This window comes from Mus caroli, chromosome 13, assembly GCF_900094665.2.
Source record: "Mus caroli chromosome 13, CAROLI_EIJ_v1.1, whole genome shotgun sequence".
In the NCBI taxonomy this organism is placed as follows: Eukaryota; Metazoa; Chordata; class Mammalia; order Rodentia; family Muridae; genus Mus; species Mus caroli.
Window position 1 is genome coordinate 59,548,672 of NC_034582.1, and position 17,833 is coordinate 59,566,504.

The 17,833-nt window shown below is 42.8% G+C and overlaps 1 protein-coding gene and 1 pseudogene across 3 annotated transcripts in view; one reads left to right on the plus strand and one right to left on the minus strand.

Annotated features, from left to right (window-relative positions):
- The window catches only part of Cdc14b (cell division cycle 14B), an 88,015-nt gene that overhangs the window by 18,331 nt on the left and 51,851 nt on the right, over positions 1 to 17,833 (minus strand). For all 3 annotated transcript variants that reach the window (XM_021179892.2, XM_021179891.2, XM_021179893.2), the window contains exons 6-12: positions 13,349 to 13,415; positions 12,561 to 12,623; positions 9,260 to 9,347; positions 8,550 to 8,780; positions 3,114 to 3,252; positions 2,844 to 3,003; positions 2,043 to 2,140 (exon numbers count right to left, since the gene is read on the minus strand). In XM_021179892.2, coding sequence (XP_021035551.1) covers positions 2,043 to 2,140; positions 2,844 to 3,003; positions 3,114 to 3,252; positions 8,550 to 8,780; positions 9,260 to 9,347; positions 12,561 to 12,623; positions 13,349 to 13,415 — 846 coding nt within the window. The remainder of the gene's footprint in view (positions 1 to 2,042; positions 2,141 to 2,843; positions 3,004 to 3,113; positions 3,253 to 8,549; positions 8,781 to 9,259; positions 9,348 to 12,560; positions 12,624 to 13,348; positions 13,416 to 17,833) is intronic.
- On the plus strand, positions 3,434 to 3,613 carry LOC110307653 (annotated as a pseudogene).

Below are 17,833 nucleotides of genomic sequence, written 5' to 3' on the forward strand. Positions count from 1 at the left end.
AGTTCTATTTAATATGAACTTTTGCAAAAAGATTGTGTGTGTGTGTGTGTGTGTGTGTGTGTGTGTGTGTGAGTGTGTGTGTGTGTGTGTGTGTGTGAGAGAGAGAGAGAGAGAGAGAGAGAGAGAGAATGCAGAAATTTCCTGGAACTGGAGCTACAGCTGATTGTACTGTACCTGATCTAGGTGCTGGAAGCCAAACTTGGGGCCTCTGTATGGACAGCACCTCAACTGCTGGGCATTTTTACAGCAGATAACAAAAGCTTTTTCATGATCTAATTAATTTATGTACATTGGTGTTTTGCCTGCATATACATCCGTGTGATCATGACAGATCCCCTGGAAGTGGAATTACAGAGAGTGGTGAGCTGTCATGTGGGTGCTGGGAATTGAACCCCGGTCCTCTTATCCAGTCCAATAACAACTTTTTAAAAAAATAACTTTAGTTTGGTAGATTTTTTTTTAATTTATGTATTTTATGTTCATGAGTGCTTTGTCTTCATAAACACCAGAGTAGGGCATCAGATTCCATTACAAATGGTTGTGAGCCACCCTGTGGTTGCTGGGAATTGAACTTAAGACCTCTGAAGAACAACTAGTGCTTAATCACTGAGCCATTTCTTCAGCTCCCCTACAAGAACTTTTGACCAGGAAGAATTTGTCTCCTCTCTCACTCCTAACCTGGCTTATGAATGTAGGGCAAAACAACCTACTAAGAAATAAACTGACAATGGCCAATCTTAAAACAAAAAGTGTGTGTAACCCGTAAAATTTGCAATTCAAAGGATGTCAAAGTCTCCCCACCACCACAACCAGCAAGGGGCAAGCAAGGAGGTTTGTTAGACCCCACGATGAAGCTCCATTATATGGTAAGCTCCCACGTGACTCAAAGGCTCAGCTAGGTCTGTGGATGGCTGCTGTGGGGTATGACCTACCTTCCTCAGCTAGGTCTGTGGACGGCTGCTGTGGGGTATGACCTACCTTCCTCTGTCAGGCACAGAATTAGTTTGGGGATGATTATTTTGTGAATAAAAGTAACTAGAAAGGCCTCAGATAAAAACATTAATCATTTTAAAACTTGGCATTTGAAGATAACGTACCTCCTCCTGCACTATGTTTTTATCTGTTTATATAAAATAAATTACACAAAAGGTACTACTTGTAAAGAGGAGAATTCTAAACAGACACTTAAAATCAGAATTCACAAAAGAATTTATGTTGAAAATGTTGACCCTTTGTGTCAGGAACCCTCCCCGCCCCCCACACAACGTGCTGGGCCTCAAGGCATGCTGAAGAACCACATCCCTAACATTTACTACACTGCCAGATGGCTATGGTAAAGAGACTTATCTCCATGAGTCTTCTCACAGAGAAAGGGAAACACCAATAATGACAGGAGCAATGGCCTGGGTGGGGTCACTATGGAGAGAGCCTAGAGAAACATACAGCAGCTTCCTACTTTGCTTCCCTGTATTTGAATGCTGATCGTGGATGTCCCTGTAGTTGGATCCCAATTAATACAAGTGCTTAAGACGTTCATATGGAGATAAAAACACCTACTGACTATGAAACTTTATATTCTTGTGATAAACCTTTGTCTGCATTTCGATCCTCCAGACCCCCCGCAAAAAATTATAAAAACATAATTAGGGGATGAGTTTATCATTACTCTGAGGTGACAGAACATCATGACAACGGACTCAATTTTCCTGTGTACAGACTGATGACGGACATGGATAAGGGAGTGATAACAAGTAACCATTTTAATACCTCGAGGCAAATTTATTAACCTGGTCTTGACATCTGCTGTCACTCTCTGGACTGTCTATGGACAAAACTTCCTTAATAATGCTTTCTTACCCACCATGGCTCTAGAGGTTACAGTAGGACACTCTTCAGACTGTAGGTGCTTAGCACTTCCCAGGCGAGCACCTCTAGATTTTAAACCACACAAGTGATCACTACAAAGTAATGGTGTGCAGCTATGGAGAAAAGTATACAGGAAACATAACAGACAAGTGACCAGAAGGCAGGGAGGCACTCACGTGAGGGGGATAGCGCTGGCTTTCGGCTGTCTCCGGCTTTTCAGGGCCCGAAGTCTGTCTCCTTGTGTCATTCCACTGACTTCATCATCATCACTATACTACATGTGTTAAAACAACAACAACAACAAACAACAACAAAAAATAAACACTGAGCTAACTTAGGTTCTATTGCAGCCAAGTGGCTACTTACCCAGACATTCAGACATGTACACACACACACACACACACACACACACACACACACACTTTCTTCTGAATGCTAAGTGGCAGTTTTCAAAAATCAAGCTACCAGCCATATTTCAAAACAATCAAAGCTGACCTTCAGGGTCACTAGTCACAAAGCCCTCTATAAAGGGGTAAAGATACATAATAGAATGGGCTTTTAGTTTTAGAACTTGTTAACGTCTCAACATCCATTCATTACTACTTAACCTAGTATAGTACTGCTGTCTGCTACAACAGTGGTTCTTTGAAAGTTCTCCATTTGAACTACTAATCCAGTTGAGATGAAGATGGTGCCCTCAGGTTGGGGTGTAAACAGCTCCATCTTAGGAGCTTATTCCCCACTGATAATTGCCATCTGTGTTTAGGAAGTCAACGGAATGGTCTATAAGCACACAACTTTCTTTTCAGTCAAACATTTCTAGAGAAGGTTATGAATATATGTAAACATGACTGTGTGGTATCAGCCCCTAAAAGCCACTTTATTTTAATCAATACCTACAGTTTTCTCCATGCCCTACAAGGATCTCAAAAGCATTTACAGCAATAACAACAGCGTGACCGAGGTGGTTCCATTACCGGCTCAGGCTCTTGATTGTCTTGATTCTCAAGCCCATTTATGGACAGGTCATCAGCATCCGAAAGGTGTTTGGAGAAGGCTTCTCTAAGGGGGCCATTCTCCTGCCCTCTTAACTTTTGACGGAAATAGTCGCCTTCTAGCCAGAGGCTTGATTGTTTCCTACAGTGTTTAAACAACATCAAAGATACAGCTTTCCGTAAGGACATCGCCTCCACCCCCATCCCACAGCCACTGGTTCTTACAGAAGACAAAGCTTCAAGTACACTTACATGACCAGAAACTGTTGCTGGGGCCCAATTACTGAGCCGGGTCTACAGATTCTGAGCCAGGCAATGCTCTCGGCTGCTGTCATCCTGTAATGCTTCATGAGGTAGCAGCCTATCAGAGTGCCTGTTCGACCAAGGCCAGCTGGAAAAACAAACCACATCAATGAAATCTGTTTGCACATCTTCCAGAAATTTCTTAATAGGAGGAAGAAAAAAAAAAGTTATAGCCTTCTCAGGGTATTGCCTCCCTCTACAGAGGTTCTCTAAGTCAATCTGAAGAGGTTTTAAAAGGCTAGGTGCCCCTTTTCCCTCGTCGGGCGTCTGAAAGCAAGATGCGTCACCAGCAGCTCTACTGGAGTCACCCACGGAAGTTCGGCCAGGGTTCCCGTTCTTGCCGCATGTGCTCTAACCGCCACAGTCTGATCCGCAAATACGGGCTGAACATGTGCCGCCAGTGCTTCCGGCAGTATGTGAAGGACATAGGCTTCATTAAGTTGGACTAAGCGACCTTGAATAGATTCGACCAACTACGAAGTGGAACCGATCATGCTAGTCTTTGTGCACAAAGAATAAAAATGTGAAGAACTTAAAAAAAAAAGGCTAGGTGCCAGGTCTGACCCTCAAGGTTTAAGTGGGAACAGCCTAGGAGCAGAAGACTGAATTCAGGGTCTTCTGAAGTCCCCCCAGAGGATTTGATGTAAAGCCAAAGATTGAAAAATCACTTTCTGAGCAGGGACCTCTAAGAAATGTGGAGTTTGGAGCTGGAGAAACGGCTTAGCGCTAACTAAGAGTACTTACTACTCTTACAGAGGACCTAAAATCCCAGATTCAACTCCCAGCACCCAGATAGTAACTGCTTGAAACTCCATTTCTAGGAGATCAAATACCTTCTGGCCTCAAAGGCACCCGCACAAGTGTGGTACACATATTCACTCAGGCACATGCATGTGCATGCGTGTGTGCGTGCGCACGCGCGCGCACACACACACATACACACACACACACACACACAAATACAAATATTTTTAAGTATGCTGTTTTCTGCCCAAGCCTTGCATTTGTTACCATATCCAACAGTATTACCTACTCAACATTTGTATCAGTTCACACTCCGCTTTACAGAAGGAGAGCTAGGGACAGAATCGAACCCTGGGACATGTTAGACAAGCACTTCAACCTAACTATACCTCATTTTTACTTTTAACTCTTATTCTGTTGCGTATGTGTCTCTGCAATGTGGTGTGCATGTGAGTATGTATGCATGTTTGTTGGGATAATCTTTTTTTGAAGATGTTTCTCTGTCCTTCCTCACCTGTCTAAAGCACCTTCTGACTGGTTTAATAAAGAGCTGAACGGCCAATAGCTAGGCTGGAGAGGACAGGTGGGACATCCGACACAGATAGGAACTCTGCTAAAAAAGAGGTTGGAGAGATTTGCCAGCCAGTTGCAGAGGAAGAAGCAAGTACAGGTGCTGAGGAGAAGTAGTGTGCCACGTGGCAGAACATAGGTTAGTAAAAACGGGTAAATTTAAGTTATAAGAGTTAGCTGGGAACAAGCCTAAACTTAGGCCTAAAGCATTCATAATTAATAAAAGGTGTCAGTGTCATTATTTGGGAGCTGGTGCATCAGAGATAATCCAGCAGTACGTGTTTTTGATTGTGTATGGGGTGGGGTGGGGGTGGGGCACAATCATGAGGAGGCCCTAAGTAGATGTCTAGGAATCTTCCTTGATTGCTCTCTACCTTATTCACTAACGCAGGGTTTCTGAACTGAACCTAACAGCTATGGCCGTTTGGCTGGCCAGTCTGGTCTGGAAATGCCCCATCTCTCTCCTTTCTAGGCTGAAATTACTGGTGAGCTACAAGGCCACCTAGTATTTCTGTGTCTTCTAGAGACCAGAACTGCAGTCTCACATTTGCCTGGCAAGCACTTTATATGATGAGTCATCTCCAGCCCTATTTCTTTCCTCTTATGGAGACCATTATACTTAACTCCCATGATGGTTAATGTGTTATATCAACTTGGAAGGAATTTTGGTCAAGATTGGCATTTCATCCAGTGCCAATTTTAGTAAGTACATCACTTTCCATAATGTAGGCAGTGCTCCTCCAATCCATTTAAGATCTGAATAGAACAAAAAGTTTAGCCGTCCACCCAAAGGAGGTCCTCCTGCATCCTGCATTCACGCCTCGGGTAGGCAGCTCACAGTATAGATGAGAGACTCAGTGACTACAGTTTCTTGTAATAAATCTCTATATAAACATGCTACTGGACTGCTAGATGCACTTATTTCGAAAGGGGTGCTGCTAGAACAATGCCGTGAAACTGTGGCAGCAGCTCTGGGACTGAACTGTATGGGAGACGACTGAAGTAGCTGCTAGGAAAGCCACCTCAGATGAGGGCAAGCAAAGAAAAGGTTTCAGTGACAGGCTGTGTGGAGGTAGTTTCCTTGCAGTCCGACTTTGTTCTTAGTGGTTTATCACAAAAGGGGGGCGAGAAGTCTGCCAAATGCCATCCCTATACTAACAGAGATGATTATGTGTTTTTTGAGCTTCACAGTTACTGTGGAGACTTACAATGACTTTTCTGTGTTACTTTAGTTCTGTAATTCCAGGAAAATGGTTTGGTACAGTGAATTGTATTGTATTGTATTGTATTGTATTGTATTGTATTGTATTGTATTGTATTGTATTGTATTGTACAGGGTCTCCTGAACTGCAAACTGGCCTCAAACTCACTATGTGGCTGAGGAAATCTTAAATTTCTGATCCTTTTGTGTCTACATCCCCAGTACTACGACTGCAGATATATACCATGGGTTATCCAGAGCTGCAAATCAAACTGAAATCTTCATGTTTGCAAAGCAAGCCCTCTACCAATCGAGACCCAGCTTCGTATGAGTCTTTTACCTTCTTTGGCTTCTTTGCTTGTGTTTGGTAGCAAAGCAATCCTGGCCTTAGAGAACAGTGTTCTTCATTCCCTTCAAATTTGAATAATAATCTCAGAGAATTGGTGTTAGTCATAGGCCATGCATCAGGTCCTCTTCCTTAGCTGGGAAACTCTGTTACCTTCTCAGTGTTCTAAGATTCTGTGCCCACTGCCCACATCTCATGGTGGTTCTGTGTTGGCCTGTTTTGTTCCTGGGAATTTTCCACTTCATTTCCATCATCCAACTTTCTGTTGGCTGTTCACAGTCATCTCTTACTGGTTGTTCACACGTGTACATACTCTCAGATGTCCAGCTCTACCAGTCCTCCTTATTCCCCTTGAGACAGGGTCTATCAATGAACCTAGATCTCACTGGATTCAGCCAGATGGACAGGCCAGGAAACTGAGTAAGTCTACCTATCCCTTTTGCAGAGGTTAGGGGTGCATGCAGCCATACCTACCTTTTTACATGTGGATCCGAGTTCAGGTCCTCTTACCTCATCTATAGACTCTCCAGTATTGTCCCCACTGCCACTTCTCATGCAATAACTTAAGCCTTTCTTCTCTTTTATCTCCATCAAACACAAAACTAAAGGTTTGTGCTTATTTTTGTTCTTGTTAAACTTTGTGAGGAACTGACCACACCTGGATTTTGTTGATTTCTATAATGGTTTTCTGTTTTTTATGTGTTACAGTATTTACATCAAAACAGTGAAAATATTTTACAAGCAATTACTAGTCTTTAACCTATGTACATATCGACCTCTACAGTAGATACTTGCTTCTTCGTGTGGCTTTGAGCCCTGTCTAGAGTCCTAACAGATATTGTACAGGTCAAGTTGTAACAATTCCCCCAGCAGTTGACCATCTGAGGGTGATTTTACTTTCTTCTATTTTGAGGGAGTTTTGAAGGTTTATAGGGCTCCACAGTTTCTAATGGCAGAATTGGTAACCTGAGTCTCCTCTCTTCTTTCAATGTCTTTAGCTTCAGACAGTATCATCATAAAGTGTCTTCATGTTAGTTTCTGAGTTTGTTCTGTTTGGAGTTTGCTGAGTTTTGAGAATGTTCACAATCATGCCTTTCATAAAAGTGGGAAATATTTCCAGGCCACGTGCCTCCTTCTGTTCTCTCCTCTGCTGGACCTCCCACTGTGCACATGGGGGGGGGGGGGTCCTGCCCAGCTCCTTCCCCAAACTGTACACTTTGCTCTTTTCTTTTCTTGACTCCCTTTTCTCCTTGTTCTTCAGACCTGGTATCTTTTTAATGGCTCTGCTCTTCACAGTCTTGGCTTCTTCCTTCTGCCTATTCAGGTCTCCTTTGGAACCCTGCCAGTGCGTTTTTCAATCCATTTCCAGAATTGCATTTTGGGTTTACTTCATGGCTTTTGTTTTCTATTGACACTTGGATTTTGCTCACATATTTTTTACTATCCTTTTCTTTTCGTTGTGCACACTGTTGGGGTAGCTGTTTTAAATCATCTGCCTGGAAAATGTACTATCTGATTCTTGTCAAGAATAGTTTTTGTGGGTTTTTCATACTTTCCTGGCTCCATTTTACTTTCTGGTATGCCTTGTCATCCACTGCAAACTGAACATTTGAATGTTGTGATTATAGCTACATTCCGAACTAAAAATACAGTTTTAGCTCTGGAAATTAATATGGTGGTTTTTCTTTTTAACCTTGCAATTTAATATCCCTTGTTTTCTTAATTACCTAATTTTAAAATTAAAGTTAAAGAAACTCTACTATATTCACACAGTGCATCATTACAGTTATTCCTGGAACATTTAGATTCAGAAACTGCTATAGCTGCTGAAACATATCTTAGTCTACACCAAGCTGCTGCAAGACTTTGGTCTGCTGCTGACAACCTGAGGACTCATCTCATGGACACACGACCAACAGAAGAAATATACACATTTCAGTGTAATAAGCTGTGGTAGGCTGGGGGCTGGGGATGTGGCTAAGCTTGTAAAGCATTTGCCTAGCAAGCACAGATCCATGTGTTCAGTCCCCAGCATGGCATAAGGACTGAGGATGATGGTACACAGCTGTAATAGGAGGATCTGGGTGTGGTGTCCACAGCTGCGTTGGGAGTTCTAGGCCAGCATGTGCTCCATGAGATCCTGCCTCAAAACAAAGCTGTGGTAGGCTTACTCGTGAAGATCATTTACTATACTCTATATACAAATGAAGGATTTTAAAATCGCTCTTTCTGGGAAGCCAGATGGATCAACTAGTAAAAGCACTTGCTGCCAAATTTGATACTATGTGCTCCATTCTTGGGAACTACATGGTAGGAGAGAACTGAGAAGTGATTCCCACATGTTGTCTTTGGTTGGTCTCTCTCTCTCTTTCTCTCTAAAACACACATGCCACAATGATGTCACAAAAAAACCCTCATTCTTTCAAAAACACAGTTGTTTTGCCATGTAACATAAAAGGATATAACCCATATCTACATATATATACTCGCACATGCACACTGCCCAACCTAGCTGCTTATTTACCTTTGCAATGCACTGCAATGGCACCCTTGACATTTTCACAAATATCCAGAAATTCTTGGACAATTGACTCGGCAGGGGTGCTGCCATCCGGAAAGAAAAGATCATGGTGATCGAATCCAGCATCCGTAAAGCGCTTAGCATCATACATCCTTTTATTCAGACGAATAATGGTAGTTACGTTGTGATTCTTAAAATATGGAATATAAGTCTCCGGAGAATGTTGGTGATAACCTACATAAAGAGATGGACCAAAGCTTGGAACACACAGGAAGAACACAATGGAAACAGTCCCACCCAAAAGTGGGTGGAAACAATGTCTGGACTAGGGACTGAATACCAATTTTATAACTGTAAAAGCCAAAAGTTTAAAAAGTTAACATCCAGGCAGTGTGCTCAAATAACCAAGAGTGGTTAAATCGTGAAGACTGCGTCAAGCTTAGCTTAATTCTCTGGTCTCTTTCTAAACAGGGTAGGGTCATTCCCCCAGCAGGCAGCTCAAAGGCTCCCTCCCAGGAAGCAAGCAGAGCAAGGCTGAGCCCAGCAGACACCCAAACCTTACAGCACACCAGAAGTCAGGACTCAACGTGTCTTCCTGCCTTACTCGTACTCACAAAGATGTGGGACAACAGGCGAATGCTGCAGTGCCCAGCTCAGTAGTCTATTGCAAAAGGAAAAAGAGGAAGCTACTTGGATTCCAGAGTTTTGCATACCACTTTCCAGCCTGGATCTTGAATGGGGCCCACAGAAGGCAAGAAATCGCTCTGGTATTATCCAGTTGAAGTCTCCATTTTCTGCTTTCTGCAAAGGAGAGACCAGCACAGTTAACTTTGAACTACGTCTCCTTCCACTTCCCTGTCAACACTCACTTCAAAGCCATGTCTTTAGCATGTCTGCTGTTTATTAATAGACAGAGAGAGAGACTCTATTTTGCTTTGAGTATCCCCAGGGAACGGGTGACTTCCCTTTAAAACTGTTTCTTTGCTTAAGTCATTAGCCTGGAGAATAAAAGTGTCAGAGAGAAGCACTCTCTCCACAGAGAAGAAACAACACCACACACATACAATGGACAGAATACAGCCATGGATGTCACTCTTCAGGTGCTAGCCACCCTCCTTTTTTCTTTTCTAGGGCAGAATCTCGCCATATAACCTTGGCAGGTCTGAACTTGCTGTGATGCTAAGTTGCTAAGATGCTCTTTCTTGGACTCAGCCGAGCTCTGTGCCACTGCCTCCCAAGTGCTGGGGTAACAAGCATGGCCAACTACACCCAGCATGATGCAGACTTTTAAGAAGTAAAAACCAATGGACTGTGACGGAATCAGTGGCAGGAGAGAAAAAAATCACTAACAATTGAGGTAATAGAAACATTGTACTTCATGCACCAATTGCCATTTTCAGTTTTTTTATGTATGTGTATGTGTGTGTGTGTGTGTGTGTGTGTGTGTGTGTGTATCTGATGTTCAATTACTTTCTACACCATTATTTTGGAACCGACTATTTCTGAAGCTAGAGCTTGCAGACTTTAACTCAGGCTAGTCTAGCTCACCACAGGGATCATCTGTCTTCTTTCCAGTGCTGGGGTTAGAGGCCTCAGCCATGTATGCCTGCTGCCTGGCATATGTGGCTTCTAGAAAATCCAAATTCTGGCCCTTATGCTTGTACAGCAAGTTCTTTAAGCGCTGAGCTCTCTACCTGGCCCCAAGACATAGGGACAAGCAATAAATAAATAAATAAATAAACAGGATCTTAGTAACTCAGTTACACAGTCACTGAAGGAGGTAGTTAAACATTGCACTTTAGAAACAGTGGCATTACAAGATACCGCTGGCAGGAGTGAGCCCCAGGCCGTGCTTTATCTTTGCAGTGAGAATAGCTCAGACTTCAATCATAGGTCTTTAGAAATAACAACCAAGCCAGGCAGTGGTGGTGCACGCCTTTAATCCCAGCGCTTGGGAGACAGAGGCAGGCAGATTTCTGAGTTCAAGGCCAGCCTGGTCTACTGAGTGAGTTCTAGGACAGCCAGGGCTACACAGAGAAACCCTGTCTCAAAAAACCAAAAGATAAAAAAGAAAAAAGAAATAACAGCCAAAGCTAGTTATCTGTGGATGTGGCATATGAATGCATGGAGTGCTGTCTGCTGAGCCTCTTCTCACTCTAAATATCTAAAGCAGAACACAAAGAATCTATTAGCTTTCCTCCTACAAGGGCCCTTAATACAGCATCTTACCCATATATTTGGAGGAAGGAACCCTAGAAATTTTGTTTTTCTTAATATTTATGTTTAAAAATATAGAAGATACCTATGAATTTGCCTGCCTGGATATGTTCTCCTGCTCCATTGTTTTCATTTGATAAGGCAGGCCAGGACCAGAGCTGGCAGGGACTGAGAATTCAGTCTATCAATAACATTCCACATTCTAACACACACACAGACACACAGTGTGTATATAGGCCAGTGTATGTGCATGTGTGTGTGTATGCGTGCTTGAACACACGCTGTGCATACATAGGCCAGACGTCGACTTCCTCTCCAACTTGTTCATCGAAACAAGTTTTCTCCCAGAACCTGATTCAGTTACATTAGTTGACCAGTGAGCCCCAGGGGTACTGCTCTCTGCAGCTCCCATGACAGGAGTTTACTGCGGCCTTGGCCTGTTTCCACAGGTGTTGGGGGGGGGGGGATCTAAATTCAGGTTCTCTTTCTTGAGCAGAGAGCAATTTGTCTGCTAAGCCACCTCCGCAGCTCTGCTCCTAGATTTTTAACTTGCAGAATCCAATAAAATGTTCTCTCTTTTATTTAAAACATTTGGGTTTGTTGTTTTAAGACAGGGTGTCACTGTGAAGCTTTGAGTGGCCTGAAACTCACCATGTACACCAGGCTGGCTTCGAACTTGCAAAGTTCTATCTCTTCTGAGTGCTCCGATTAAAGATGTTTACCACCATGCCTGGCTATTTCTGCTTAGCTTTAATTACTTTAAACAGTACAATTGGGCTATAACAACCAAGTATACCTTAGCAGTCACTAGATAAAGCAAGTTATCACCTTACTGTGTCCACCCTGTGGACTTCAAACCTATATCCACATCACAATAGCAAGGTCACCAACACTAAAAACAGAACTTAAACTAAGCGTTATAAAGATGTGCCTGTTCACCCTGAAACCACTGATCATTTTTAGAAACTACCACTAAGAGTCACGAATGTGGAATTAAGGGTTAAAGGTGTGATATTTCTTACCGTACAATCTTATTTTATTTTTTTCTTCATGTGCATGTGTGTCCATGCATGTATGTATGTTGGGTGCACATGTGTGTTATAAGCATGCGGAAGCCCAAGGCTAACATAAGTTGTTTTCTCTTTCCACCTCCTATATTAAGGCAGGATCATTCAGCTGAGCCCAAATATGACTGATAGATAGGCAGGACATCATACCCACCTAATATTTTTGTGGGCTTGGGGTATTCAAACTCCATTAGGTCATATTGCTTAATATTTAAAAAATTTTTTCTCCTTATTTCTTTAGGTAGGATAACAGATCGAAAAGTATATGGGCAAATAGAATTCTGATGAGAGCCTAAACTTCCAGTAATAAGTTTTGGGTGTTACACGCAGGTTGTTCCTGCATCTTAAATGTCCTGAGCACATCTAGATAGCACATGTGTGAACAAGTTTGAATCTGCAAATCATTTCACAAGCATATATCCATCAAAATATTATCTGGGCCAGTGAGGTGGCTTGACAGGTCAAGCACTCGCTACGCAAGTCTGAGGGTGTGCGTTTGAGTCCAGAACCCATGTAGAAGTGAAGAGAAGGAAATGACTCTGCAAAGATGTCTTCTGACCTCAAAAACTCACCAATACGCCTGTGTCTCTGTCTCTCTCTCTCTCTCTCTCTCACACACACACACACACAAACACACACACAAAATGGCGATGAAATACAGACATATTGATCAATGACACCTTGGTAAGGTGCAGAGTAGGGAGACTGAAATCAGTAACCTAGAACTTACTTCATAGTGTTCATATTCGTCAAGGTTAAATGAGTTGAAATTAAAGAAGCCATACTGCATTGCCTAAAATCCAAAAGAAAATGTTTATGAACAAAGACATAAGGAAAATTCCAATTTTCTATTAAGAACCAGGATGTATCCTAGAAAGTACTGTATGCAATGCTGAACATTTTCAAAGGCTTAGCCCCTATGCCACCCCCCCCCCACATTCCTGCAACTTTCTGACAAAGCAACTGTGATACACTTATTTTTATATAAAACTTTGTAACAAGTTAATTGTCCAAATTCTGTTGAATTCAAAGTCAAGTGCCTAGAGACAAAACTGATCCTCACAGTTACTGATTTGCTGGTGCCGAGGATGGGACTTAGGACGTTGCATATGCTAAGCTGACACTGCCATTGCACCCAACAGTTACTGTGTTGTATATACATAAGTATACTTGGAGGGGAACAGTATTCAACTTTTTTTTTCTTTAAATGAGGTACACTCAAAGCTAATGCTGTATCTAGTTAATTACTTAACTCTCTTGTGCCTTGTTTTTGTGATGCCGGTATTAAACCCTTGGCCTCTCGCATGATAAGCAAGTGCTCACCCAACTGAGTGACAACCCCAGCCTGCCTCCTGTCTGTAAGTGCCCTTTCCATCCCATTCAAGCATAGAAACAATCAGAAATTTAGAATGAGCTGTTTATTGGTTTGGGATCACTTTAATGTTAACTGGTACCTTACACAGCTGAAGGAACTCTAACAGCCCTGTGGAGAAGAATTCATCTTTGCAAGACACTCACCTTCTTTACTGCATGAAAACAGTCGAGAAGTGTAATATAGAAACTGCAGCTTCCATAGGCAGCATCTCTGAAATTCCCAAAGTGTTACTCCGTTAATGTTCTACACCACACTCACCCCAAGACAAAGCTGACTAGAATTCAAAACCAAACTCGCTCTGCTTCAATAATCTGTTCACTACAGAAACAAGCATTCTGCTCCCATAGTTATAGTAGAACTGGGTAACTTTTTCCTATTCTTGGGTTAGAATTCCAATAGCATCCAGTAAAATCACTCCACAACCCACCAAGCTTATAACTACAAAACAAATAGTTCCACTCAGATGCTGTATTGGCCCTATCAGCAATCAACAGAGAGTGAACTCTCAAACTGAAGTAACGCATAACTTTGAAAGTAGTTAACTACTTGCATTAACTTCTTAACATGGCCAACACTTCTCCAACTTAGTTAACCTAGTTAAAGGCACACCAATTCAACCATGCAAAGAATTTGATGCATAGATTTTTTTTTTTCAAGAATAACCATGGCTCAAGGCCTACTTTACTCAAGCCCTGCCTTACACAATCCTAACATAAAAGCTTGCTTCTTGAAGACCCAAGCCCCCAACACACCCCAGTCCTCCCACTGGAGCCATCAGGAATCATCCTCAATTGCTCTTCTGCCTTATTCACTGAGGCAAAAATCTCTCAACAAACCCAGAGCCCACCAGTATGAGTATGACTGGCCTTGCTAGTCAGCTTGCTCTAGGGATGCACTGTGCCTGCCTACCAAGGCAGAAATGATAGTTGGGCTGTCTTGCCCACCTACCATTTATGTGGGCTGTGAAGAATCTAAACCCTAGTCCCCCCCGACCTGTGCAGAAAGTGCTCTAGCCACTGAGCCATCCAATGCATACTAGATGGTTCCAGACACACAAGGATCCAAAGCAAACAAGCCTAAGTGACAGGAGAAAGGGAGTGTTAAGAGCAGTCTCTATGGGAGGGTGACTGCACAGGGCAGGAGGGAATCTTTGGGGTGATAGCCATGTTCTATATGCCAAAGTGTAGTAGTCACATACACAAACACACGTGTAAGACCTGGCTGTACAGTCAGATTAGTGTTTTCAGCTGGGGTACAGGCCCCATGGTACAGTGTGTGCCCTTGTACAATGTCCTGAGTCTATTCCCTAAACACTCCACACACATGTATTAGATGTTTGTTTGACTGTTAACAAATTGTATTTATCAATTTTTAAAAAGGAGAAAAAGGGCTATGGATATTGTGCAAACTATGTGAGGGCAGGCTTTTAAAAATTTATTTATTTATTTATTTATTGCTTGTTTTCTTTTGGGCACATAACTCCTATTATAATAGCACAGGTACTGCTATTTTTCTTCAGAGTAAGGCTCAAGTCTGTAAAGGACAGAGCAACAGCAAAGGTTAAGGGTCACTTCTCTAACTGATAACCAAAGTAAGCCATTGACAACCTTGTGATGGGCATTGTGGTGCACACCCGTAACTTTAGCATTTGGGAGGTAGAAACAAGAGAGTCAGGGGGCAATGCAAACTCTCTCACAAAAGTACAACAAATCTAAGAAGCAGAGCATCACTACAGATAACAGCAATACAAGTGTGCTCTTTCAGACTGTTTCCCTCACTAAGATAGAAGATAAATGACACAATTTAGTAAGAAATCATAGGATACTGAGCATGGTGGTACACATCTTTAATTCCAGCGGAGCTTTGTGAGTTTGAGGCAGTTTGGTCTACATAGTAAGTTCCAGGATAGCCAGAGCTGTAGAGACCCCATCTCAAAAGGGAGGGAGGAATAGAAGTTAGAGGGAGGGGAGGGAAGGGGAAGGGGAAGGGGGAAGGGGGAAGGGGGAAGGGGGAAGGGGAAGGGAGGGAGAAAGGAAGGAAGGAAGGAAGGAAGGAAGGAAAAGAAATAGGCTGGTCACAGTGTCACTACCAAGTCCAGCATGGCCTTGGTAGGGAAAGAATAATATGTCCTGCCCCCGAGACAGAGCCAGCAAGCATGGGCTCCATGAGTGTCGATGGCGGCTGTGGCCTTAAGCTTGTTTGTATAATAATGTGTATATTTTGGCGTTCCTCTGAGGAATGTCCACTCTGTTAATATTAATGACTCCATGATAATAAGGACAGCATAGGCAAAGATGTGGCTATTGTCTCAGCAAAATGGTAAACACTGGGACCTTCAGGACAGGCCTTAAAGCAATGGAAAAGAACTCTAAAAACACGAGTTCAAAAATATGTAATTTCTCAACTATTCGAAAATCTAAGGACACAGTATGAATTATATGAGGGGCATCGCCAATCTAAAGGAACAGAAGCAGCTGCACTATGATCCAGCTTGTCAGAAAGATACAAAGGCAGGCAGATATAAAAGCAGGCAGGTTTCTGAGTTCAAGGACATCCTGGGACAGAGGTAATTTAGGTCCAGGCATAGGCAGAATGCTGATTCCAGAGCTGGGTCTCACCCAGCTATCTTATTGTCTGTGCTTATGTTTGCTGTCTCTTTCTAAGAGTCAAGGAGCTAAAGTCATGGAATGCTGATTCACGGGATGGTTAAGAGGGAACGTGGAATAACTGAATTGATATGTAAATAAGAGTGGGCTTTTAGGGTCTGCAAAAGATGAGCTAGAAGAAAGTGAAAGCAGTTCTTTTTTAGAATTTTTTTTTTTCCTAGCAAGAGCTGAGCTATCTGGAGATCTCTGCTTTCAAGAATTTTTTCTGGGGTTGGAGAGATGGCTCAGTGGTTAAGAGCACTAACTGCTCTTCTGAAGGTCCTGAGTTCAAATCCCAGCAACCACATGGTGGCTCACAACCATCTGTAATGAGATCTGATGCCTTCTTCTGGTGTGTCTGAAGACAGCTACAGCGTACTAACATATAATAATAAATAAAGGGTTTTTTTTCTAACGGGATTTCTGATTTTAATAGGAAAATCCATGGAGAATGTGCACAGCTCTTTTAGAATTTTTCATAGTTTTCTAGCAGCTATCCAGAGAAGGCTCTTTGAAGAGCGAACACAGTTCTTTTAAAACATTTTCTGACTTCTGATTTTGATGGGAAAACCCACGAATTACTTTTAGAATTTTGAGTTGATCCAAGGATTTTCTTTATAGCAGTTTTTCTGACTTTGGTTAGAAAATTCATGAGCTATCCAGAGAGCTTTTGCAATTTTCACTCACGGAGAAAACTGTCTGGAGCAGAAAGTTAGCTGTCTTGACTAGGAGCTTTTAGAATAGCAAGAAAAACCTGTCTAGAGCAAAGAACAGAGAGAGAGAGAGAGAGAGAGAGAGAGAGAGAGAGAGAGAGAGAGAGAGAGAGAGAGAGAGAGAGAGAGAGAGAGAGAGAGAGAGAGAGAGAGGGAGGGGGAGAGGGGGAGGGGGAGGGGAAGGGGGAGGTAGGTAGGTCTGGAAAACCATCTCAGCAGAACAAAGGCGACTTGGACCATGATTTGGACCAGTCATTTTTGCTGCTCCCAGACATCCCATCTCTCAGAACCCCCTCTCCAAGCTGAGGTTGGTCCTCGGCAGTGGCACACACTTTTAATTCCAGCCTTCAGGAGGCAGATGCTGGGCAGATCTGAGTCTGAGGACAGCCTAGTCTACACAGAGTTTTCCAGGACACAAGGCCTGTAAGAGCCTGTCTCAAAAAATAAATAAAATGATAAAATATGAGAAAGGGAAATGAAGGACTATCTGGGGAGGCTGTAGTGGAACCCAGCTTGAGGCTGTCTGTACTATGTTCTAGCAAGTAAGCTTGTTCACATTATGCGTCCTTGTGTTCTAAGCTATGAGAATGGCAACAAGGGCTTAACACTTCGGAGAGAACTCTCCAAACAAGGTCACAGCTGTGTTGTAACAGCAGAACTCTATGCCTACTGCTCACTCTGGGATCACAGATGCAAAAATTGCTCCTAACAGACACAAATGGGTGCTGTTACAAGTTGAAAAGATGAGTGGCTGGCTCACTACACCTCAGCGCCTTCTCTCTTCCTACACACCTCAAATCACAGAACACTTGGGACAGTCTGCTAGGCAGCAAGGAAGAAACACTCTGGCTCAGTCATGGCCTTCAACCACCATATCACCATAATCTGAACACTGCCCCAACAATGGAAGCCCTGTTTCAAGTAGAGAGGGTTCCACAGAACTATCTGAGGAGACTGTCTTCAGTTAGGAAGCCATTCCAGAGTTCATTGATAGGACACCAAATTAATCAGCACACAGCTTTTAAAACATTTTTTTCCTTTAAAATTCTTTCAAGATCATCACACTAGCTAGGAGGTAAGGCTGCTATCCAGTCACAGAGTTGGAGCATCGAGGCCTGACACCTCTACATGGAGCTGTTTGACAGGCTCTGTTACAGGTGTGTCTACGTCCTCAACCACACCCACCACCTCTTCTGGCAGTGCTCTTGGGAAAAGGGGTCAGGTGTTGTCCCATAAACTCTGCTGAGTAGGGAAACTCCCTGACCAATTG